We start from the raw sequence: 25,844 nt of genomic DNA on the forward strand, positions 1-25,844 counted from the left end.
TGGACCCAGACAGTTCTTTGGAGGCTCACTGAGTGATTTCTCTTGAGAGAGGCACATCTCTCTAGTCTGCCAAGGAATGAAAATTCAAACAATCACATAGATCACCTCAAATGGTGCCAAATACATTTCACCAAATGCTACTGGCGATAATTACACGTTGGGAGAAGTGGTGGTTTTCTTCCAGCATCAGGCTTCAGTCTTGCCCTGGAGCGTCATGAAACCGTGAGGGCATAACAGCTTTCTCCACAGCAGTAACAGTGCAGTGCGCTGGTGCAGTGCTTTTTTAGTATGAAATGTCTGGGGTAGGGTACTGGGAATTTAGTAGTAACCACCTAGAATTTACTGCCCTCTCCTGACTCCACATTTGTCATCTATTCCTCAAATTAGGCAAGGTAGTGAATAAAGACCACCATTTTGTATAAGCAGGGCTGTGTGCTCTGGCTGAGCAAAAGGCATAACCTGTTGTAGCTTACAAAAGAGAAAGCTCTTTGGGAAGAAGGGAAAGTCTTGAAAAGCAGCTCTGCAGGAGGCAATAACGTCCCAAAGCCTACTAGGATTTTAGATTCAGCTACAAGACCGTCTTTCAGACACACAGGACCTTGAAGTCACACCAAAGGACAGAGCAAGACCATGGGCTAAGCAGCTGGGCAAATCAAGTTAAAGAAATAAAAAATAAAAGAAGCCAAGCAAAGCTGCAGAATGGCAAGGAAAGGCAGAGATGCCTAGGAGGGATAAGCCTGGAGGAGGGAGTCTGGAAGGGAGGGGAGAGCAGAGAGAGCTGAGTGCGGACGTCAGGAACAAAAGCTCCAGCGGAGTCTGGCGGAGGCACTAAGGGAGCATGGGGTGTTTTGAATAATTATTAAAATTAGCATGTGTCTGCGCCATCCTGTGGGTGTGGCGCAGAGCGGAGTGTAAACTCTAGCCGGGCTGGAGCAAACATTGGATTAGCGGCAGCAGCCTGCCAGCCTGCCCGAGGAGTGTGGGGACCAGCGCGCGGCACGCCGACCAGCACCATGGCCTCGTCTCAGGGGAAAAACGAGCTGAAATTCGCCGACTGGATGGCAACTCTGCCTGAGAGCATGCACAGCATCCCCCTCACCAATTTAGCCATCCCAGGTAGGCTCGCTTAGGCTGCTCGCCGGGGCTTGTCGCCCGCTCTCCACCTGCCCCGCCCTGCTTTCTCTGCCACGGAGTGGGAACTTGCCACGATGCCCGCGGGAGGGAAACTCGTCTTCAGGGGTGGGTCTCGGGCCAGGCGAGCTCGTGCCTGGGTAGCCCCAGGTTTCCTGGCATTTTCCAAACCTTTGGGAACCGTGGCGCCAGGAGTCAAGGTGACTGCTCTCTCCTCCTGGGCTGTAAAAGAAGCAGACTGTGTAAGCAGGGCTGGGGTTAGGAGAGAAGCAGGTCTCCAGGATGGTGCCTCGTGCCCCCTCCCATAGTTTTCCCTGCAGATTTAGGGGCTGGGGGTGAGATTACTGAGTCTGTGGGGTGGTCGTGTGCGATGAGTGCGAGCTGGTGATCTAGGGGCTCGGCTCTGGCGCGTGAACCTCTGAATCTCTCCCTGGCACAAAATTAAGCAGATTTGGTAGATTCACTGTTAGAACCTACTCAAGTCGTTAATATTCGTTCCCAATCTCCTTTCAAAAGACTAGGCGCTTCCCGAAGAAGAGTGATGAAAGTTGAGGGACAGGCGGCGGCGTGATCGCTGCCCTTGACAAGGAGCTGAAGGGGGTGAGGAGCGAAGGACACAGTTTCCTGATCCGTGAGGACTCGGCGGGCCTGGCTGAGTGGCCACCATCTGGAGTCTAAATGCGTGTCAGCAGCGTAAGGCGCCGGGGTCAGGAAAGCAAAGCCTTGCAGACTGTGTTTTTGCTGCTCGGGATAGAAGCCCAGCACAGGAACCTGTCTGAGCAGCGGTGGAGGGAGGGAGGCATTAACCTGCTAATGGTGGGGAAAAAGTGACTGAGCTGAGGTCCAGTGTAGTGGGAAGGAAGCATGAACAAAGCAAGTTAGAGACGCGAGGTATCATGAGGCTTCGGCATGGCGTGAGCGACCTGGACCAGAAGACTAGGCAGGTTTCTGGAACTGGAATGCGCATCACTCCCCAGCTCAGGTATCTCAGGAGAGAGGGTCGTTTTAGGACAGTTTACAAGATGAAAGCTGGGGACATGACCATACTTCGTTACCAATTTAGCTAAGCACATGGACTCAGAAAGCAACTCTTCCAGGACTGGACCAGAGGGCAATTAATTGATGGGTAGTCCGTCTCCTGCCCAGAGGGGAACTATGTTATTAAGTTCAACCTTCTGGTCTACCTCCTCTTGATCAGCCCTATCCAGAGCTCCCTCCCAGCAACTGGAGGGAAGTATAATAAAGGAGAGGGTAAAGGAGAGAGGGTTTCCTGAAAATCCCAACAGGCTCTAACAGCACTGGAACTGATCAGTAACTCAAATCAATGATTTTAAGTCACCTGTCACTTTGGCAGCTATGACAAGCACAGGTTGCCCTACCAACTCTGTCCAGAGAAAGGGTTATCTCCTCCTGCCCTTCCTCAATAGATAGCTTCCTCAGTGCAGGAAATCTCCAAGGAAAAGAATAACCCAGCTTCTGCACTCTGCATTTACTCTGCTATCTGGGCGAGCCTGGGGATTGCTCTTTTAAAGGAGACAGCAAAACTACACAACTTTGTTGGCAAAATTCCACTCTCACTTCCACAGGCGTTCCCATCTGTTTCCATCTGTTTTCTTCCTTCATTTGTATTCGGTTTTACACCTGAGTGTTTTTTTATACACAGACGATAAGAAGGGCAAGGACTGACATCCTAATTTTCTGATAGGGGACTCTGGAGAGATGCAGAGAGGTTAAAAGCCTAAGTTGGTATAGCTAGTTCTGAGGATGATGTGATGCCATGTGTGAATCGACCTTTTATTACCTTACAGAATGCTTCAGTTTTTCAAAGCCCTGTTAAATTCACCAGCTCATGTCTTCCCAAAAACCTTGTAAAGTAGGCAGTGCTGGTACTACCATCTCCATTTTATAAAAAAAAAAAAAAACTCAGTGTAGACAAATGGTCTACAATCAGCTCAGTGACCTGACCCCTAAACTAGATCTTAGGGACGATGTAGGCGTTTTGGAGGAAAAGGCTTTGGGACTTTCTGGGTCAGCAGCAACAAGTTCTAACCAAAGTGAGGAGACAAGGAATTAGTCACTAACAGGAACAGGATGATATCCTTTTCTCTTCAAGGGACAAAGTGGAACCTTGAGGTCAGACATTCTGATATTCTGGTGATCTTCTAGTAGAGACATAAAGATGGTGGCATTGGGATGCTATGGGATTTCCATCGTTTCCTAAACCCTTTGAATGTAATATTCAAAGTGAATTCCCTACAAAGCCTCCATTCTCACTCTGATACTTCTGAGAAACACACACTATATATATATATATACACCAAATCTATACTTCTGATTACCCCCATGGTTGTGTAAAGTAGGTTTGGTAGAGGCTGTGTATGTGTGTGTGTGTGTGTGTGTGTGTGTATGTGTGTGTGTGTGTGTGTGTGTGTATAACTAGGATTAAATCCAGTTTGAATCTTTCTGCATTACTCAGCACAGAATTTTTGGTGGAAAAAAAAGACATTTAAACTTTGATAGTCAGAGAAGACTAATTGGAGACTATTAAACACTAATGGAATAATTGCCTTAAAATCATGCTAATAGCTTCCTGGCTGCTACATGTTTACTTGGCCAGTTGCTACAGCTTGAATTAAGCAATTATCTCCACCATTTAGAACCACGCCGGGTGCGATACACAAGTGTTTCTGTGGAGGGAACTGAGGTTCAGTCATCCCCAAAGTTTCAGGTTTTCTTAGGTGAAGCAGAGCAGAATAAACAGCTGCCTAATTATGAGGCCAACTCCTTGGGGCAGCTGAGCCAGATTACCCAAGGCTAGTGCAAAGAACAATCTACACATATGTGATATTCCCACCATGTGTGCAGTTCTGGCATCTTTGATTATTTCTTAAGTGTCTGCATCTTTAATTTTTTTCAGAACCAAACTTCTCAATGCTGTTTTACATTTACATGTGCTCATGCTTTAGTATTGACTGGGCTGAGCAATTAAGTTAGTAATTGGTATTAGTAATCTTACTTGCAATTTATTTTTCAAAGAAACGATACTGCCAGAACACATTTGCAGTTACTCATATTTCAGTCTTGTTTATTATTTCTTTCTCTCTCTAATGGAACCACACTGAGTCTTCACTCATGTACATTTATTTAATAATGGTATTTTGGATTATGAATGATGCTTCACTTTACCACAGACAGGTGAAAGGATAAACAGAGATGGAAGAAAGAAGACAAAGTGGGAAGGCACAGGTAAAGCTGATAAATATTTGCTATCTTTGAAGCAAAGTTCTAATTCTGTAATCATGGTGGTTCAGAACCACTGAAAATAGATCCATCATAGCAGCAAATAAGATGCTGGTGCTATGGGTCTGTAACAGGGAGACATTCTGTCCAAAAGCTAAAAGATTAGGAAGGATTTAACCTATGGGAAGAATTGGCTATGCACTGCCTGATATGAAATATCAATCTTTTACACACAATTCAGCAAACTGGCCATGCACTAGTGAAAAGTTGGACAAAATGTGGGGCTGGGACCTCAGTGAGAAGGTGTGTTTTCTTGAACACAGAGTTGTTGATTATACTTTAGATAAGGAGCACAGAAATGCTTTATGGATCAATGATTATACAGGTGAATTGTGTTCATTTCCTTTAGAAAAATGCCAACAATGATGAAAAATATCAGTCTTATTTAGGCACTTACAAAATTGTGATTTCTTCTTTGTTTTAATTAACATTTTCTTATGGGGATTCTTATGTGATTTTTTTTTTATGGCCATTGAAGGAGAGCCTCACACATGGTGGGCAACCGCCTATCATTGAGTTCCATTTCAAGCCCTTGTTGGTTTTTAATTTTTTGCCTCACAGTAATCCCTTCTTGTTCTTGCCTGTGTTCCTGAGGCAACTGTCTTCTTCCTCCTCTTTGTAATTTACCATTTCTATTTTAATTGGGATGACACAATCCACAGGGAAAATCTGGTGTTGGATCTAACTGTACAAATGTATAAGAAAAGGTAGGATTTTTTTCTCTGTTTTTAGTCAAAATAGTGACGTGACAGTTAATCTTTTAAGCCAATCAAAATTGTTTAGGATGATTATCCTTTTTGTGCTGCCTCCTTAATTCCAAGTGTTGTTTGGATTTTGCCATAAAAGGAAAATCTGAAGAATATTTGAAAGTTTTAGCATTTTAAAATTTATTTTTATTTTATTTTTATAAGCATCTTTATTATTTTTTATTATCATATTATTATTGTACTGGGGATACATTGTGACATTTCAAAAGTGCTTACAATGTATCTTAGGCAAATTCACACTCTCCATCATTACCCTTTATCCCCCCTCCCATGCACACATATAATTTTCATATATTCTATCACTTATCTTATCAGATATTTGTCCAGATACCAGCAGCAGCATCGTACAAGGAAGCTTATTAGAAATGCAACATCTCTGATCCCATCCTTCTCAAATTTATTTAATCACAATCTACATTTTAATAGGATACCTAGGTGATTCATGTACACACTTGAAGTTTGAGAAACACTGCTTAAATGTACCTCTAGGACCTTTATTTAAGTGACAGAGCCAAATGTAAATACACATCTTTCTACAAGGCTTTCTATCAGACCATCCATCCTACCCCCAAGTGTTCAAATTTACCATCAGGCTAAAAACCAAAACTGCATATTCAACTCAAGGCTAATGGCCCAGGCTGGAGCATTTCTGATAACTGACATTAGAGTTCATCATGCACCTCGAGTAATAAGTGTTATTTAATTGCTACTTAAGTGTTCAAATCAGGTCACCGTGATAAATGTAAAACCTTTCCCCTCTTTTCCTTAAAGTCCCGTGCTCATTGATATCAGCTATTCAACAGCACTTAAAACCAGCCAGCCCTGGTAATGCTAATGTCAATTTAGGAAACACCTTTATATTAGTTCTTTGTCCATTTGGTCTCACTCTCTGTTGTGCACAGGCCGAAGCACTTTTGTTGTATTTATAAGTTGCAAATAGGTCAATTCATTTTATCTATAAGCTAGAGCTTTCCAATATTGCTCTTGGATAAAAATGTCATCATGAATATAAAGTGTACTATAATCATCATTGGAAAACTATTAAAAATGGGGGTAAACAGTAAAAATTTTTTGACAGTACTGAAATTTGAATTCAGAGTCTTGCATTTGCTAGGCAGGTGTACCAGATTAGCCACACCCACAGCTCTTTTTGCTTCAGCTATTTTTTAATAGGGTCTTGTGTTTATGACCAGGCCAGCCTGGACCAAAATCCTCCTGTTTATACTTCCCACATAGATGATGGGCACAGGTCAGCACACCCAGTTTTTATTGGTTGAGATGGAATCTTGAAAATCCACCCACTCCAGCCTCAAACTTTAGTCTTCAAGATCTCTGCTTCCTGGGTACTTAGGATTGCAGGCATGAGCCACCACAACCAGCATAAATTAGTTTTCAATAGAAAATGATAAATCCAGTTTGTGCTTGCAAGGCATATCTTATTTAAAGCATGATTTACATGGAATAGAAACATGTATAGATATAACTTACTGGTTTGTATTTCAGTTTTTGACAATATAGATGTTATAAAATAGACAACACACAGAGACATAACCCTAAAATTGCTAAAATGGGTTCCACAATGTTATATGTTTATATGTTAAGGTTCATGCATATAAAAATCTTCTTATACCCTTATTTAGAGTTTATTTCCTCATTTTAATTTTTTGAGACAGACTGTCACTGTATATTACATGCTGACCTTGACCTCAGGATCCTGCTGTCTCAAGTCTCCTGAGTACTAGGATTACAGGGATGCACCTCATCAGGCTTTCTTTTGTTTAATTCTAATCCCTCCCAATCAGACCAGAAAGAGTAAACTGCAAAGAGGAAGAAGACTATTGAGTGCTATGTATCAGTAATAAAACTAGGAAATAATTGTGAAGGAAGATTAAAAACTGAAGACTTACTGACCCAGAGATAGTATTCTCTACACATTACCAGCCCCGAAATAAAATCATAGTTGTAAGAACTGCTCATTCCAAGTACTTTCTTGATGGATTTCCAAGTAGTTCTAAAAGTCTTTGGACAGTTTGTTATGTATGGTCTATAAAGTCAGTCATTTGGGCTAACAAAGAGCTTTCTATCTTATGGAAGACAGGGACTCTACAGCCTGAGTCATGCTTTTAGCCCTCTTTGCTCTATTGCCCAGGTCGACCTGAGCTGTGATTCTCCTGTTTTAAGCTTCCCGCCCCACTGGGGTGACAGGTGCACCACCACAACCAGCTATTGGCTTAGTTGGGGTTTCACAAACTTTTTGCTAAGATGGAATCACAGTCTTTCCAATCTCAGCTTCCCAAGTAGCTAGAATTGCAGGCTGGAATCACTGGCACCCTGCTACCTTTGATGCTTGATATATAAAGAAACTGTGATTCCATAGTTCTGTAATCAAAACTTCTCTGCTACTTGCAGTCCCACTAGAGTTTGTGCAGTGTCTATAGAGGCCCAAAATCCAGAATGTTAATGGCTTACAAACATCAAAAGTTTCCAGAGCGGGATCCTTCCTTCTGGAAGCTGCTGATGGCTAGCTTTTACCACTGCAGACTCTGCATCACTGCTGAAATCATCAGTGCCAGCACTGTAAAACCTGTCCATCTTTTGGCCTGGTTTATGTAGATTCTTTTGTTGTTTCCCTTCGGCCCTGTGACTCAGGTATGAGTTTAGGAGAGGTGAGCAGAGGACAATGTGTAGGATAGATTTTGTTCTCTGCTCTGCATTATTGATGTTAGTTCAGTCTTTCTGTGTATGTACAGAGCATATACATACACATGTGTGAGTATATCTGTATGTGCACCTGCATAAATGTATGTTATGTGTGTATTTTCCCTTAAGATAACTTCTTTTTCAGGAATCTTCTTGCTTCACTTTTATGGTTTTATTTTCTTTGACACAGGGTTCCACTGCATAGCCCAGGCTGGCTTCAAATTCGTGATCTCCCTGCCTGAACTTCCCAAGTACTGGGATTATAGTCATGTACCACCATGTCCACCTCAGGAAGCTTATTGATTTCTCCTATAAGTAGACCTTTGGTCAGTGCTATCTAGTCATTTGTACAGTCAGATCTAGAGTAGAAATAATTATTTTCCCATTAAGCAGCCCTGGGCAATGTCAATAGAGCCAAATAATCTGACAGATCTAAAGTAGTTCCCAAGGGCTCTGTTAGATTAAAGCACAGAGTAATTGTTATGCTCTGATCCTTTAAGAAAATGTTAAATTTTAAACACAAATGCACACACATACACAAACACAGTTTAATTCTTGTTACTTAAAGAAGTGAGTTCTTTTTCCAGAATAATTTACCTAATGCTACCGGTAAGAATGCCTCTCACCCATAAGCATTAGCTTTGGAATCTCGAGAACATCCTACCACAAAGGGTATTCAGAGCACTCCTACTTAAAGTCACATGGTATTTAATATACTCAAGAAGGTTTACTCTATATCCTGTTTTCTCTTGGTCTGCGCTTAGCTAAGATCAGTCTCATAAGACAAAGGACCAGAGGAGTATCTAAATCATATTGAGAAGGAAAGGCAAAGTGAGGGTAAAAAATCCTACCATAGTTCAGATAAAAATTCTACTGCCAAAAGCTTTCTACAGCACCATATGCTTTTATTATGCTCTATTAAGAGAGGAAGATGGATCAGGAAGAGAGGGGCAGCAGGAGATGGTTAAACATTCTTGAAAAGATGCCAGGATTAGTCACCTCCGGTGATCAGGTACTAAAGCAGATGGTCCGTGGATTTGTTAGATGTGCTCTTATTATGATCCTATGTTTCATTACAGATCCTGAGAGTGGATAGCTCTACTATCACTCTGTCTTAAATGCCAGTTGATATTGTTTTAGACAGAAAAATTCTTCCTGTGAGTTAACTTTTGTGCGGTGGTCATGTTTATTCTTAGTTAACATAAATGATAATTTGGCTGCTCAATTCACTTAAGAGGTTTTTATTTCAAGAAAGAAGGTACACTATGATGAATGGGAAGCTTAGTTGTCTGCCAAACTTTCCTGGAGCCTCCCTCTGACATGTTTGGTGATGAAGAGAAGATACACTTGAATAGAATCCTGATGGGAAAATGGGAACCTTTCTCAATGTCTGACTTAGGCTGTATGCCCCTGTTGCCCTGTGAAGGTCTGAGACGAGGGCCAGAGCTGCCTCTTCTCAGAGGCAGAATTAGCCCTAAACACACTCCTGCCATCACTTGCTCTAAGCCTTTCTCAAGGAAAAAAAGGTGGCTAGAGGGAAGTCAAGATCCTGATAGAGAGGATATGAAGTTTTGTTTAGTCTTCATCACCACCTTATGTTCTCACTTCTCTTCTCATAAGATCAAATTCCTTCATCTAGCACTGGAGTCATATCCTTGAAGATGTCCTTAATTCTCTTGTCTTACTTTTTCCCATTCTGCTTATCTGCAAAATGTCAACTCATTTAAACTAAAAATTCCATCTAATGTAATTCTAGAAAACTTTAGTGGATAAACTAATTATTTCATCTTTTATTCTGTGGGAAAAAACATGGATGCAAATATACAAGAATGTTTTTAGTTTCCCAACATAGAACCTACCAATAAACCTGTACCTATTTGTGTGTACTCTGGATTTCATTTAGATAAGTGGAAGACGTGGATCTGTTTCCACTGATCAATAAAATTCTGTCATACAGTTCAATGAAGCATAATACCTATCCCAGAAATGAATTCATGCATACACGGTCAACTTATCTTGATCAGAGTGCCAATAATACACAATAAAAAAAGGATAGTATCTTGAACAAGTGACATAAAAGAATGAAATTGGAACCTTATTTTTACACTATACATAAAACTCAACTAAAGTGGATGAGAGATGCAAACCTAAGAGCTGAAACTATAAAACTTCTAGAAGAAATCATAGGGGTAATGATTCTTGAAATTGGGCTTGGCACTATACTATTTTGTTTAGTAGTTTTGAAATCAGGAAACCTGAGGCCTCCAGCTTGTTATTATTTCTCAACATTGTCTTAGCTCTTTGGAGTGCTTTTAGGATTTTTTATTTTGATTTCTGTAAAAACTGTCAAGGGACTGATTGGAGTTATATTGAATTTATAGATTGATTTGGGTAGTGGATATATTTGAGCAATATAAAGTCTTCCAGTCCATGAATACATGTTATTTTTACATTTGTTCTTGTTTTTAATTTCTTTCCCCAACAAATTTCAGTGTAAAAAGTCACATTTGCCATCTTGATTAACTTTATTTATAAGCATTTTGTTTTGATGATATTATAAGTGGGATTTTTTTCTTAATTTCCTTTTAGATTCCTCATTTTTAGTGTATAGAAATGTAACTGACTTTGTAGATTCATTTTGTCTGCTGCAATTTCACAGAATTTGTTTATTCATTCTGTCTTATTTTATGGATCTTTAAGGGTTTCTATGTATGAATACATGTCAGATATAATTTTGCTTCTCCTTTTGTGTTTGGATACCTCTTGTTTCTTTTTTTCTCATCTAGTTACTGTGGCTAGGACTGATAGTGCTCTATTGAATATAGGTCGTGAAATTGGGCCTCATTGCATTATTCCTGATCTTAGGAAAAGGTTTCAAATTTCACCATTGAGTATGAATGTGAGTTTGTCATATGTGGCTTTTATACGCAATTTAATTTTATTTGTAATTTATATGCATTTTGCCAAATGCTTTTGCTGTATCTATTGATATGATCATGAAATTTTATCCTTTGTTATGTTAATGTGGTACATCCATTAACTCACTTAATATGTGTAATTATCCTTGCTTTCCAGGGATACATCCTATTTCATTTTAGTGTAAGATTCTTTCAGTGCTGTTGAGTTTGATTTGCTAGGATTTTTTGAAGATATTTGCATCTATGTTCATCAGGGATATTGACCTATAGTTTTCTTTTCTTTTCAAAGACTTATAGTTGTCTTTGAAATCAGGATAATGCTATTCTCATACATGAGTTTGGAAGTATAAGTTATTCTGCAGTTTTTTGGAAGAGTTTGAAAAGGATTGGTATTAATGTTAATTTAAATATTTGGTAAAAGGAGCCTGTGGAGCTATCTGGTTTGTATTTGTTGGCATTTATTTTTTTCTTAGTAGTCCCATGATCCTTTCTATTTCTGTGACTTTAGTTATTATGTCTTCTCTTTCTTTTTGTTATTTTGTTTGAGTCTTCTCAGTTTAGCTAAATGCCAATTTTATCTTTCAAAACCCAATTTAAGTTTTATTTCTTTTTTTCTATTTTCTATTTGATTTATTTATACTCTAATCTTTATTATTTCTCTTCTGATATTAACTTTGGGCTTACTTTCTTTTTTTTTTTTCCAGACATTGGTTGAGATGGGATGTCATGAACTTTTTCCCTGGTCTGACCATTCTCTCTTGCTTCTTGAGTATCTGTGATTACAAGATTGAGCCACTGCACCTGTCTCTTTTACAGTTTCAGAATTAAGATTTTTTTCTTCTTTCATGTATTTTTCAGGCATTTACGACCATAAACTTTCATCTTAGTACTGCTTTTACTGCATTTTATGAGTTTTTTTTATGTTGTGCTATCATCTTCACTTTTGTATATCTGAAGATATTTCTGAATTCTTTGTTGATTTCTTCTTTGAGCCATTGGTGTTTTCAGAGTGTGTATTTAATTTCCATCTATTTTCTATTTTGTTCTGTTTTCTTCCAGCTATTATTTTCTAGTTTCTTTCTCTTGTTATCAAAGAAGATATTTGGTATGATTTTAGTCTTAAATTGGATAAGACATATTTTGTGATCTAACATATAATCTATCCTGGAGAACATTCTATGTGTGCTTGAAAAGAATGTGTACTCTGTTATCATTGAGTAGAATGTTCTTATACATGTCTTTAAGTACATTTAGTCTAAAGTGCAGTTCAAGTTCAATGTTTCCTTATTGATTTTCTGTCTGTATGATTTATCCATTACTGAATGAAATCACTTATAGTTTGAGCATCCTTAGTCCAAAAATCTGAACTCCAAATTATACAAAATTTAAAACTTTTGAGCACTAAATTGATGCTCAAAAGATTTCAGATTTCAGAACATTTTAGATTTTAGATTTTTGGATTAGGGATGCTCAGCTGTGACATCTATGTAAATATTCCAATATAAAAAAACATGTCTGTGTATAAAGAAGGCATAAAGAAATCCACTGAAAGCTATTGAAAAATAGCAGAGTGGAGAGATGGGGGAAAGAGAGAGCAAGAAAGGCATTAAGCTGATCAAAGTACAAACATTTGTGAAATACCATGGTGAAATGCCTTTGAAAATTGATATACACTAATAAAAAGGACTTTAAAAGCCCATGCAATCTGAAATTCTTCTGGTCCCAATATTAGGGGATAGTCAGCCTATACTATTACTGTATGCTGCTTCTTTCTCAGTTTTGTCAATGTTTGTTTCATACATTTGGGTACACTGATTTTGGGTGCATATATATTTATAATTGTTTTATCTTCATGGTGATCTAATGTTTTTATGATTATATAACACTCTTCTTTGTCTCTTATGACAGGTTTTGACTTACTCTCTAACTTGTCAGATATAAGTATTGTCATTCCTGTTCTCTTTTGGTTACCATTTGCCTGGAATACTTTTTTCTATTATTTCACTTTCAGCCCATGTGTATTTCACTTTCAAACAAGTGCCTCACACATACTAGAGAAGTGCTCTCCAGCCCCATGCTTCTCTGTTTTTCTTTGTGTATATCACATATAGCTACTTTATTTGTGTGTACCATGCTACATGAAGCATCTCATAGTTTTAACTCTATTTTAAGCTGATAGTAACTTCCATTACATACAAAAACTATTTTCCTTATGTCTCACTATACACTTTATATTACTGTCTAAAATTGCATCGTTTTATATTTTATATCCATTAATATATATTGTAATTACAATTTTATATTTTTCTTTTCACTCCCATATATACCAACATTACAGAATTACAGTATTCTGTATTTTTTGTGTATTTACCTTTACCAGTGAGCTATACATTTGCATATGTGTTCATGTTTCTGTTTAGCATGTTTTTATTTCAGCTTGAAGGATTCACTCTGCAATTCTTGTAAGAAAGGTCTAGTGATGATGCACTCTCTAAGCTTTTGTTTGTCTAGGAAAATCTTTATTCTTCATTTTGAAGGACAGTTTTGTCAGACATAATATCCTTGGTTGGCTATTATCATTCCATTTCCTTTAAGCCTGCAAGGTTTCTGCTGAGAAATTCACTGATAGTCTGATAGAATCTCCCTGTACCTGAAGAGTCAATCAAATTCTCTTGTTCCTTTCAAAATTTTGTCTTTAACTTTTGACATTTGATTATAATGTATCACAGCATGGATTTATTTGAGTTCCTCTGACTTCTGTTTCTAGAGTCTGAATGCCCATTTTCTTGCTCAGATTTAGGAAGTTTTAACCATTTTTTTCTCTCCCTCTTCCCTTTTTAAAATTCTACCATGTATGTACTGGTTCTCTTGGTTCTGACTTGTATATCCTGAAGATTGTCTTCACTCATTTTCACTCATTCTTTTTTCTCAGTAATTACACGTTTCATTTTTATATTTTCTCTTTGTTAATATGCTTTTCTTGTTCATGTATTATTTTCTTGAGCTCACTAAGCATCTTCACAAAAATTATTTTTAACTCTTTATCATGTAACTCATGCATCCTACTTTCTTTGAGATTGGTTTCTAGAGATTTAATTTCCTTGATTTAACTGTTTTCCTATTTCTTCATTTTCCTTCTAACTTTGTATTGGGTATCTATGATTTAAAAAAAAAACAAACAACAAACCTGCTTTTCTTTACACACTGGCAACATACAAGGGAATAGTCCACCAATCATCCCAGTTAGGGATTCTGGGGGCCTCTCACCTCTTTTTGGTGGATATGTTTCTTCTGGACATGTGGTTGTAGATTTCAAATTAGAAGAGTTTGCTGGATTCTTTTCTTCAGAAGCTTGTAATCTCTCACTCCCTCTGGTGTCTGTCTGTTGTATTGTGGGTCCTCTGAAGGAGCAGCATATCACCCTGCGCTTTTTTGTTCTCAGAGGCCTCCATGCATTTAGAATATGCTAAATTGTTAGGTCCTATCAGCACTGATAATTGGGCTGAATAAAACTAGTCCCTTGGATAGCCAAACAAAAAGCTGGAACACTGAATGCATACTCTACTCTTCTTTTTCTACAGAGATATTAGAAAGCCCCCATGTGCTGTAGAGGGGAGACTAGGAATGGAGCATTGAAATTATCGGGGAGGATTTTAACAGGCTGATAACTCTGAAGGGTCTAGAAGCCACAGCAGATAAGATAGCTATTTCTTTCTCAAACATACAAGGAGGAGGTCTCTGGAATTCAAGAATAAAGGAACCAAAGATTAAAATTTAAGGGGATAAATGTTTTGACAAACTGAAAAGAACCTTTTATCAATGTGATTTTTAATTAGAAAAACTCATCTTCTAGAACAGATCTAGAGAGGCAGTGTGGCCGTCTTACACACAGAAATTGAGTCAGATCACCTTGGAGGCCTTTACCTCTGATACAATGTAAGTTGGGGTATGATATTTAGCCTCTTAGAACATCAGCTTTCTTATCTGAAAAATGGAGGTAGGAATAGTATCCATCTCCATAAGATTATTGTGCTCAGGATGAAATATTTAGCATAGTGTTTGACACCTATTAACTTTTTAATGGATGAGTTATGAGTGATATAAAGTAACCAAGTGAATTCTTGACATACTTAATAAGTCAAATCTTACTATTTACGTCTTTCTATCGTAGTATGTTTTTGGTCTTTCATTTCTTACAAGGTTTCATTTATTGTTTAATTGCCTAGAAAGATTTAGCAATTTCTTAGCAGACAGGATATGAACTGAAAATTAAATACAGCAGGAACAAGTATCAATTTAGAACCTGAATGATATTTTCAAAGCTATTAGATTAAGAACAATATTTAAGCATGCCAGTAGATGGAATTTATTTTTCTCAATGTAATTGTTGAGGCTGACCTCCTGTGATAAAAGATATGCAGACTCCAGGGTGTGCTCATTCCATCACCCACACACAGATTGGGATCCCCGGCAGTTCTTGATGCCAAGATGTCCTTCAAAGCCTGAATTAAAGCAAGGTTCTTGAGGGAGAAAGCAAAAACTCTTGAACTGGAAAATGTATGAACACTGTGTTTCTCCCCAAAGTCAGCTTATCCTTAAGACAGTTTACGCTAATAACAATTCATCTAAGGACCATTTAAACAATTAAATATGGTGTACGATAATATTTACAGCAGTATTTGTTTATTAAATGCTGACAAAATGAAGGCGGGAAAGAGAAAAGGCAGGATGTAAAATCTAGAAATTAAGAAAAGTCGTTTTGCAAAAAATTGCTCAAAGATAAAGGTATGTGACTCTTACAGACAGTAATTTAAAGATGGCTTATATATTTTAGTCTTAATTGTTCAATGAATGTGCATGTAAATATTTTAGAAACTTGTGTATGTTTGTCTGTGCATGTCTGTGTATTTTAGAATCTTAACTCACACACTTAATAAGTGTCAAGAATTTATAAGTTAACCTTATTAAGCATTGGGCATCATACATATAGATCCACTATTGTACTCTCCTTAAGTACATATTAAAATGAGCATTACTTTTTGGAGGTCATAACTGAACACTTGGACTCCTAAGGTAGCTAAGTCACTTAACACTTGTGTGCTTCTGTTTTGCCACCTCTTAAATGGTGATGATGTCAATACTTGCTTTCTCAAAACAAGATAGATCTTATATGAATGCATTTGGAGATTTAAAAAATATGTATGATAATAACAAAATTAACAAAATTAGAGCATTTACTTTTGTGTATGTCTGTGGTAATGATAGTATTTTGCATAGGGGAGACCAAAAAATGGCAATTTAAAATCAAAATACACAGACTATTTTTTTACACATACTATTAATAGTATAGGAAAATAATGTTAGCTTCTGCATCCAAAATGTGTCCTCTGATTCAGCAATTATTTTTCAAGATTTAAATACAGTTTTATGGATATTTTAATAACCATGGTAAAATAAGTATAACATAAATTTTACCATATTAACCATTTTTAAGTATGCAGTTCAATGGTGTTTAGTACATTCACATTGCTGTGTGACATCACAACCAACCACTCACAGATCATTTTCCATCTTGCAAAACTGCACTGGACCCATTAAACAATAACACTTAAAATTACTTTTAAAATAATTTTATTTTGTCTATAAAGCACCTTATTTGTTACAAAGATATAGCTTATAGTCTTTTTAAAAAGATGGGGAATCAAGGCTCAGAGCTACCCAATAAGTTGCTGTCACTCCTTTGCTTAATCAAACAAGTAAGACTTGAACTCAAGTCTTTGACACCATTTCAGTGTTTATTTTCATAGGTTATACAAAACTGACTCATGGTCTATTTCACCTGATTTCTCAAATGACTGGATTTTTAAAATTGTACTAAGCTGTTGTAAACCTTATACTTGCTTCTAGTATTTGAGATTTCTGTTTTTGTTTTTCCTGAGTGGATCAAATCAAGTTGACTTCTGCTGAGATCATTAATTCTTTAAATGATATATATATCGATAGATAGATATTTTCCTTAAAACAAATTTGCCCAATGGATGTCCCCTGAGAACATTATGCTAAAATGGCATATAACAATCACAAAAGACACATACTGCATGATTGCATTTATATAAGATACCTAAAGTAGTTAAATTCATGGAAATAAAAAGTATAACAGTGATTGCTTTGGGGTCTGGGTGGAAGAAGAAGTGGAGAGATGTTTAATAGGTACAATTTCAATTTTACAAAATGAAAATGTTCAGGAAATTTCTTGTGTAACAATGTGAATATACTCGACACTACCAAAGTACAATTTTAAAATGGTTAAGATGATAAGTTTTATGTTTTGTGAGTCTTCTTTTTTTATCATAATTGATGAAAAAAAGACCTTGCCCAGTAAGATTGTGTTTTATGATTTTTGATGTAAATATCCAGAGGTTTGCCCTATAGTTTTTGCGGTGTTTGTGATTCTTTTAAGCTCTAACACTAAGAAAATCCATCATCTTCTTTGGTTTTACTGCTAGCTATAAGCCTAATAACCCTGTTTTCTCCTCTTATTTCATTCATGGTTTCACTGATTGAAGATGGTCAATTTATATTACTTTCTCAGGGCTCTGTTTCTTTAGTTGACATCTGACTAATGTTCTTTGTCTTCTTATGTATGCTGCTGATAAGGGTTAAGGAATAATGTGGGAAACTTTCAAATTATTTACATTCAAAACATTTTCCTTGGTTTTATGAACACATTGGCCTTGATATTGCAGAATTATATCTTCTGTCCCAGTACAGTTTCTCTTATGGAGTTGATAACATTATAATACAACTTGGATTCAGTATTTATTCATCGAGATATAAAAGATTAAACACTAAATATATTCTGGCCTGTGAAAGTGCATGGAAATGGAGGTAAACAAGCTATCTTAGGTATTTCTATCCTAGTGGAGGGAAGGAGACGGTAAAAGTACCAAGACAAGACCATTATAAGAAGAAACCTGAAGAATCGTTTTAATTTTCATTGAAATATGTGAGTTCCAGGTCAACAAAACTTCACTGGAGGGCACAACTTTTCATTTTTATGATAGAATGTAAATAAGGGCATAATAGTTGGTAGCCTGTTGCATGCTTCATTCCATAATTACTCTAGGTCATTATACACATGACTTGGGCTCTAATATCCAATTAAATATTTTTGATCGTTTCAAGTGTCCAGATGAATACACGATTCTTTTCCTTTTACAGATGGTTCACGTCTTGCTCTTCATATCAGAAGGTGGGGAGGGAAGGAACCTGCAAGTGGGATGTTCATCCTAAAAGGCAGACAGTGCTCAGGAGTCTGTTGCACATGACTTCAGTTCCTTTTACAGTTTTCTTCCAGACCTGGTGATATCTGCTTATAATCATATTATTCTTTTCATTTACCTACATCTTTAATTTTAGATCCTGATGTGGACAATGTTGGAAGAAAGTATCTCCATTTTGGATTGACACTTTCAAAGTTGTTGATCAGTTGGAGAGAACTTAGTGAGTTTTAGGATCACCCTGTAGAGTCTGAAGGAAGTTATTTCAGACGTGACAAACAGACAATGGTCAGTTCTCCATGTGTGTGATTCCAAAAGTATGATCTGACTTATCTTTAGTAGGCTTGAAAGCTTTAATTTAGGCAAAAATTTAGCTCTGAGAGTTTAGCTAAATATATTACTATGTTCACAGGAAGAGACTGGAGTAATAGCTGCCATTTATCAAGGGCCTGCCTTCTGACGGTCACTTATATATATTTATTAACCCTAATCATTATAATAACACTGTAAGTCAACATTATTCCCATTTTGCAGATGTAGAAGCAGAGAGAATAAATACTCAGGTTCATAGAAGTATTAAATGATGAAGACAGAGCTATCAAGTTCCAAGGGTAAACTTTTTTAAAAAAAAATTAGGCATTCATTATTTTTTAGGATTCTATCCATTGACAATTATAAATTACATTTTCTACTTTGTTCTGACTTATGCAGTGAAGTAGATATTGATTTGAGTCCTTTTAAGAAGCAATCAGTATTTATATATTTTAATATTTTAACTTACCTTTCCACTATGCTGAGTTTAAAAAATGGAACTACATATTTTCTTAAATCTTCTAACAAGAGCAGTATACTGAATTTCAGGAATTGTGAGATTTATAGTTTTATTTATAAAATTTAAAAAATTAGATCTAGATTAGATGAACATAAGTGGGGGGGCTATATGGAGAAGCTAGGAGGTGGGAGGGGAAAAGAGGGAGAGGGAGAGCATGATCAAACTACATTAGATGTATGTATGAAAAGATCATAATGAAACCTATATAAAATATGTAAGAAAGTTTAAAAAGGAGGCTAGGGGAAGGGAGATAAGAACACATACAGGGGATGAGTATGACCAAAGTACATTATATGCATGTTTGGAGATGTCACAGTGAAACCCTTCAGTGTATAATCAGCTGATGCCAATAGAAAAAAAAAGTTTGCTTTCTGCCATAACCCAGCATTGTGAGTTTCTCTGTACTCCATCCCTTCTTGCAAAATGTCACCATATCTTTCTTTATTCTTATTTTCTTTTAGATGAGTAAAAAGCAAATTTTATAAATGAAAAAACAGTTCAGTTCTTCAGTCTTACCAGTATCTCAGTGGAACTTTAAATCCTAATATCACATTCAGTTGGACACGCTGTGTTGTGAAGCACAGAGGGTCTCTGAATGGGTGATGCATTGGTCCTTGACCCTGGGAGATGGCATTTTGATTTTGATTGCTTTTTTATTGAGAGTTTAGAACCTTTCCCAGAATACTGCCTTCAGGGGACTTTTCTTGGCTAATGTTTGGATAAAAATCAGTTTTATTTCTGCTGAAAGGAATATTTTTCAGCAGAATTCAGAATGTGATTATGACAAAGCTCTGGCTCATATCCACTAAAATGGTTTTCTTTCATTATAATATTTGCCAACAATCATATGAAATGTAGTTCTTCACATTTCATGAAAACATTTTAATAGAAAGTTAAATGAGAGAAATTTTACTAGACTCTTTTCTTTATTGAAAAAATAGCAAATGGAACCAATATTTAATTGTTGTTTTCTATATTCTAAGCAGTATGTTAGATGCCTTGACAAATGTTAGCTAACATTTCTCTATAATGAGGCTATGGGATAATTTGCTAAGTTATAAAATTTTCCTCTTTGAGATGACACCATTATTATTAATTTCAACTATTTCATAGACATTTTTAAAAGGCTACAGTCTCTTTCTCTCTCACTGTCATTTTCAGAGTGCTAGCAACTAATAAAATTTAATCATTTTTCAAGATACAGGATTATTACTAGACTATTGAGCCATGCATCATATGGAGATATTTTGAAGAATCTGTTGCTATGTGCACAGCTTTTATTCATATACTCACTAGTCTAGACATCTATGTTTTCAGTTGCTGTGTTTTTTGTTATAGGATTTTTTTGTAATCAAATATATGTAGCATAAAACTTACCATTTTAAACCACTTTAAGTGTACAGTTCTGTGTCATTAGGTATGTTCACATTGTTGCACAACCATCACCATCTTTAGAACTTTTTCATCTTCCCCAAGTGAAACTCTACTGCCTAAACATTAACTGTCATCTCTCTCTCTCTCTCTCTCTCTCTCTCTCTCTCTCTCTCTCTCTCGGCTCTGGCAACCATGATTCTTCTTTCTTTCTCTATGAACTGACTACTCTAGATATTTCATATGATTGGGATCACATTTCTCCTTTTGAGATTGGTTTCTTTCACTTAGCATAATGTCTGAAAGTTTTGTACATATTATAGTATGAGTCAGAATTTCCCTCCTTTTTAAGGCTAAATAATATTGGATTGCATGTATATGCCACATTTTTTAACCTATTCATCTCTCTATAAACATGAGTTGTTTCCACTTTTTGGCTTTTGTGACTAATGCTCTTGTGAGGATGGGTGTGCAAATATCTGATTTAAGTCTTTGCTTTCACTTTTGAGTATATTCCTAGAATTTACTTTTGAGTAAATTCCTAGATTTTATACTAATTCTGTTTAAAGCAATCTGATTCTTACAATTTTTATTTTCTATTTTGCCATTTCTTTGTACTGTTATTTTGTCTACCTTCAGTGAAATCTACTTATCTAGTAATACGCCTTATACTTTGCTGGTTTCTTTTTAGCTGAAGAGTGATTTAGCTAAATTGTTTACACTTGTGCTTAATATAGAGCAAAATAGGCTCTGAGGGATATTTAAGTAAGTAAAGTAAATTAGCTTTAGGAAATATATTTTATAGCATCTGTTTTAATCACAGAAAGACCTTCCTATTTTATATACTTTTAAGTTAGTAGTGGTACTTTCAATAATGAATATTGTAGGAGTGGTACCTTATAGAAAAATAAGATATTATAGTAATTTGAATCAAGATCCCTTAACGTACATGTTAACTACATATGATTACATGTTTTGGTAATGGATCAAACATTGATAGATATCCATATCAGAAATTTTTTTCTGAAAACTCATGAATTATTATTAGTTTTAGATGCTTATTATGTATCTATGGCAGGCCCTAAGCATAAATTTGTATTAGTGTGTGGAAGTACTGAGGGAGTCTAAATCTAGGCTATTAAATTCAAATAGAAGCTTCTCTGCACCTGCTGAAAAACAAAACAAAGCATAATTGTTTGGTGGCACAAGTAGCCTTAATAATAGCCAAGAACTGTACTCAGAATAAAATCCAATAAACAGCAAAGCCATGTGAATAAAGAATTTAATAATCAATTTGTTATGATTATTAAATATAAGATCTCTAGTCATGATGTATGCAAATCCACTTCATCACCTCTCAATTATGCCCAATAGTCAAGAATTGTTTGTGATGGGTGACTTCACTCAACCTTTCTAAGCTTCCTACGCTTTTAGTGTATAAATCAAAATGCATGTGATTTAATACTGTGCTAAAAAACCATTTCTTCTGATAGTTGTCATTTAATTTTTCTGGCACTAACATTCCTTGAAATTAAAACTTGGGGGGTGTCCTAGATAATATGTAGGCTTCTAGTGGGATACCTACCCTCATAACCCTAGTAGATTGAAATATTGGCCCAAACTCCTCGTCCCGTCACGTATCTCCTTGGCATCGCCTTATCACAAGCAGAGGATGCTTCCTTAGCCCCTGACTTTGGAATGGGCCACATAACTTTCTGAGACTAGGGCAGAAGGTATACTGTGCCATTTATGAGCCTAAACTTTCAAGATGCCTCTTTCTTGTGCTTGAGCCATTGTTACGAGAGTAGCTTTCCTTGGGCAGACTGCTCATTCCAAGAAAAGGATGAAAGACAAGCAGCACAGAGCCACCTCAGCCATTGCCGCCTAAGTAGAGCCTTCTTAGTCGAATCAAAATTATGAATAAGAAGTGTAGGCCCCTAAGACTTTGAAACTGACATGTTGTATTTTTGTGAGAATACCTAACTGATACACCTCTGTGGTTGTGTTTTGCACTACATGATAAATATTGGATAAATATTGGTTGACTGATTCTATTATTGAGAATCGTATTATTATACCTATTCTTTGTAGGGAATGGTAGAACAGTAGTTAGCTATTGCGATACTTTGGCAGGCATTTCTTAAAGCCCTTTACTTCATAGCCAGTACAAATCTGTCACTGATCCTTAGAGATTCCATTCTTTGCAAACTCTCTTCAGAAGGTTTTTGATTGACTGTAATTTTCCCAGCTATTTGTATAGGGCCATCCTGACCTAGATCATTTTGGGGAGGAAAGAGAGGCTGCTAAAAGATGAAGGCTTTTAATGAGTCTTTTTTTCTTTTACTGGAGTCTTTATAAATTAGGTCAGTTTCAATCTGATAAAAGCAAAGGATAATCTGAAGTGGATAAGTAGGAAATTGCACTAAGATATAGAACAGCCACGTCAAAATGACTTCTAATGCCTGAATGAGTGCTTTTTTTTTTTTTTTAAAGCAAACTGTAATGGTGAGAAATCTAGTTTGGAAATTACTGTGGCACAGAGAGGGTGGATTTTAGGGGTCATGGAAGCTGAGGAAATATGTACCTGACTCTTTGATGTGCCTTTCAAAATGAAGCCAGGCAAAAATCACTAGCCTAATGACAATAAGGATTCTGACACTCAGAGAATATACAAAATTGCCCAAATTCTCTGAATGGATCTAGGAGTTGAACTTAAGTCTTCTAATTCCAGAAACCTGATTAATTTCCATTATGTCAGGCTAGTAAAACACAATTATGGTTTGAGTCTGAAAAGGCTCCCACGAAGGCTCATGTGTTAAATGCTTGGCTACAAGCTGATGGGCTTTTGGGGAAGTGATTGGCCATGAGGACTCTTACCTAATCACTGAATTAATCCACTGATAGATTAATAAATTTGGTGGCATTATTGAAAAGTGGTAGAAGTAGGAGGCAAGGCTTAGTGGGAGAAAGTAGATAAATGGGGGTATAATCTGAAGGATAATTCTTGTTCCAAGCCCCTTCTTTTTCTTCTTCCTGGCTGCCACGAGGTGAGCAGCTCTGCTCCACTATGCCCTCTCCCCTGCCTCACCTCAGGACCAAAACAAAAGTGCAAGACGACCATGAACTAAAACCTCTGAAACCGTGAGCCAAAATAAACCTCTCCTCCTTTATGTTGTTTTTCTTAGTTACTTCATCACATTGACAAAAAGCTAGTTAACACAAATGTATTTTTACTATTACTTTTTATTGATCTTCTAAGAAAGTTCTAAATTATACAAAAAAGTTCTTGGATATTACAGAAACCACAGCTATAATTGGTAGCAAACACTATTTCTTAAGTTCTTACTTTGAGCAAAATTATTTCAGTCCTTATTATTTCATCTAATTTTTATAATTGCACTATTAGGAACTATTAGGATAACACCATTATTTACATCTTTCAGATGAGGAAACTGAGGTCCAGATAAAAGAAATGATTTTCCTCTAAGTTCATACTGCCAGAAATATGTAACACAGGCTCTGTTTTATAACAATTGAGGGAGTTTTATTAGTATTAACAGGACTAAAAAAATGATACATGGAAGATAAAACAGTACAAGTGGAATAACTTTGGATAGGAGGAGGATACCTTAAACATTGAGGGTCTAGACCAAGGGTTTTAGATTTCTTCTGCAAAGGACTTTGGGGTCATACAGTCTCTGTTGCAACTACTTAACTTTGGCATTATGACAGAAAAGTGGCCATAGAAATACATAATAATGGGCTTGGATGTGTTCCAATAAAACTTTATATAGAAACAATTTTAATTTCTCACAATTTTAATATGAAATCACAAAATATTTTTTTGCTTATTTTCTTCAACCACTCAAAAATATAAAACTACTCTTAAGCGTACAGGCTGCACACTCATGTTTATTGTAGCACTGTTTACAATAGCTAATCTATGGAATTAGCCTATATATCCAACAGTTGATGAATGGACAAAGAAAATGTGGCATATGTATGCAATGGAGTACTATTCAGCCATAAAGAATTAGATTATATTATTTGTAGGAAAATGGATGGAACTAGAGACTATCACAAGCCAGGTTCAGAGAAGCAGAAATTGTGGTTTTTCTCATTTATAAAATTTGAACCTAAAAATGATAATGATAACAATAATACTACCTGAATGTAAAAAGGGGGCTGTTTGGGGGAGGGGAATTAATGGGATAGGAAGGGGAAAAAGAGAGGGTGATGGGGGGTGAATATGATCAAAGTGTATGTATGTATGAAAACAGCATAATGAAACTAAAAGTTGTAAAATAAAGCAGGGATTGGGGGATGAGAAAGAAGAATAGAGGGAGTAAATTTGGTCAAAGTGTATTATATACATGTATGGAAATATAGCAATGAAACCCTCTGTACAATTAATATGCACTAATAAATACTTTAAAAGCAGATAGCAGCCAAATTTGGCCCATCAGCTATAGTTTACTGATTTCTGGCTAGTGTCTGGTGGAACATTTTACACACACACACACACACACACACACACACACAGATTCAACGATTCATCCTTGGGATGTCCTTAGCCTTCTTGTACTTCACTTTTATCCTCTGTGTAATGTGGGTAAAGAATACTTATTTTCAGTTGGAGTCTCCAGAAATAATCTCAAGTCCAATAATGTGCTAAGAGGAATCACATGACATATGGTCATATATGTGTGAGCTAATCAGTAAAGGAAAAAGTCACACTTAAGCCTGGAGGAAACCAGGTGCAAGCTTCTAGCAATCCTTTACCGGTGGAGTCACACAGGATGTGTCAAAACTTCTCAGCACAAGTTGTCACAACACATGTAAGATATTGCCAACCCAGGGAACTTCCCTAGAAACTTAGAATTTAGGGTTTATATTGGAGTTTGAGCAGGTAGGCAGTCTCCATTTGTCATGTATCCAATTGTAGATATCCCAAAGGTAAGTAGGTGTCCAACATAAACCATATTCTTTCTACAAATAGTTCGGCCACAGTAAACCACTCTTCTATTCCCGCAAAGTTGAGAATTCCTGGAGGCCAGCTCCAGATGAATGTTGTAAGTGACCTTTATAAGGACAATGGTGAGGCCTGTTATGTTAACATTTTTCTTCATACTTTCCCAACATGGTGAGGGTTAAATGAAATGATGTATCATAATCTGACAATGGTTGGCAGGTATGTCATCCACAGGTTCAGGATCCCATTGAGATTGGAGGGTAATCATTCACAGGGACTCTTGAAGGTTTTCATACTTGTTTAAAATTAATGAGAGGAAGAGCCCTCTTGTAAGTTTCCAGTGAGGGACAGACCAGGAAGGCGTGTCCATCTCCTATAATTATAATTGACAAGATTACCTCTGGAATGCTTTCATATGTGCCATTCCCCTCCAAAGGAAACCTGAATATGGAATGGCTCTACTACCAGTTCAGGAATTGTATAACTCATATTTGGCATCAAGAAAGGATGATAAATAAGCTAAATAAATTTGTATGAGGGAGCAAGTCATTACTTTATGTTGTGCTGTACAAA

At 36.6% G+C, this 25,844-nt stretch overlaps 1 protein-coding gene across 1 annotated transcript in view; it reads left to right on the forward strand.

The window, feature by feature from the left end:
* The first annotated feature begins 486 nt into the window (after positions 1 to 486).
* The window catches only part of LOC109680290 (PI-PLC X domain-containing protein 3), a 156,980-nt gene continuing 131,622 nt past the window's right edge, over positions 487 to 25,844 (forward strand). Inside the window, exon 1 of the mRNA XM_074077544.1 lies at positions 487 to 1,116. Within this exon, the coding sequence (XP_073933645.1) occupies positions 1,014 to 1,116 (103 nt within the window). The 5' untranslated portion in view covers positions 487 to 1,013. The remainder of the gene's footprint in view (positions 1,117 to 25,844) is intronic.

The sequence above is a fragment of the Castor canadensis genome, chromosome 6 (genome assembly GCF_047511655.1).
Source record: "Castor canadensis chromosome 6, mCasCan1.hap1v2, whole genome shotgun sequence".
Lineage (NCBI taxonomy): Eukaryota > Metazoa > Chordata > Mammalia > Rodentia > Castoridae > Castor > Castor canadensis.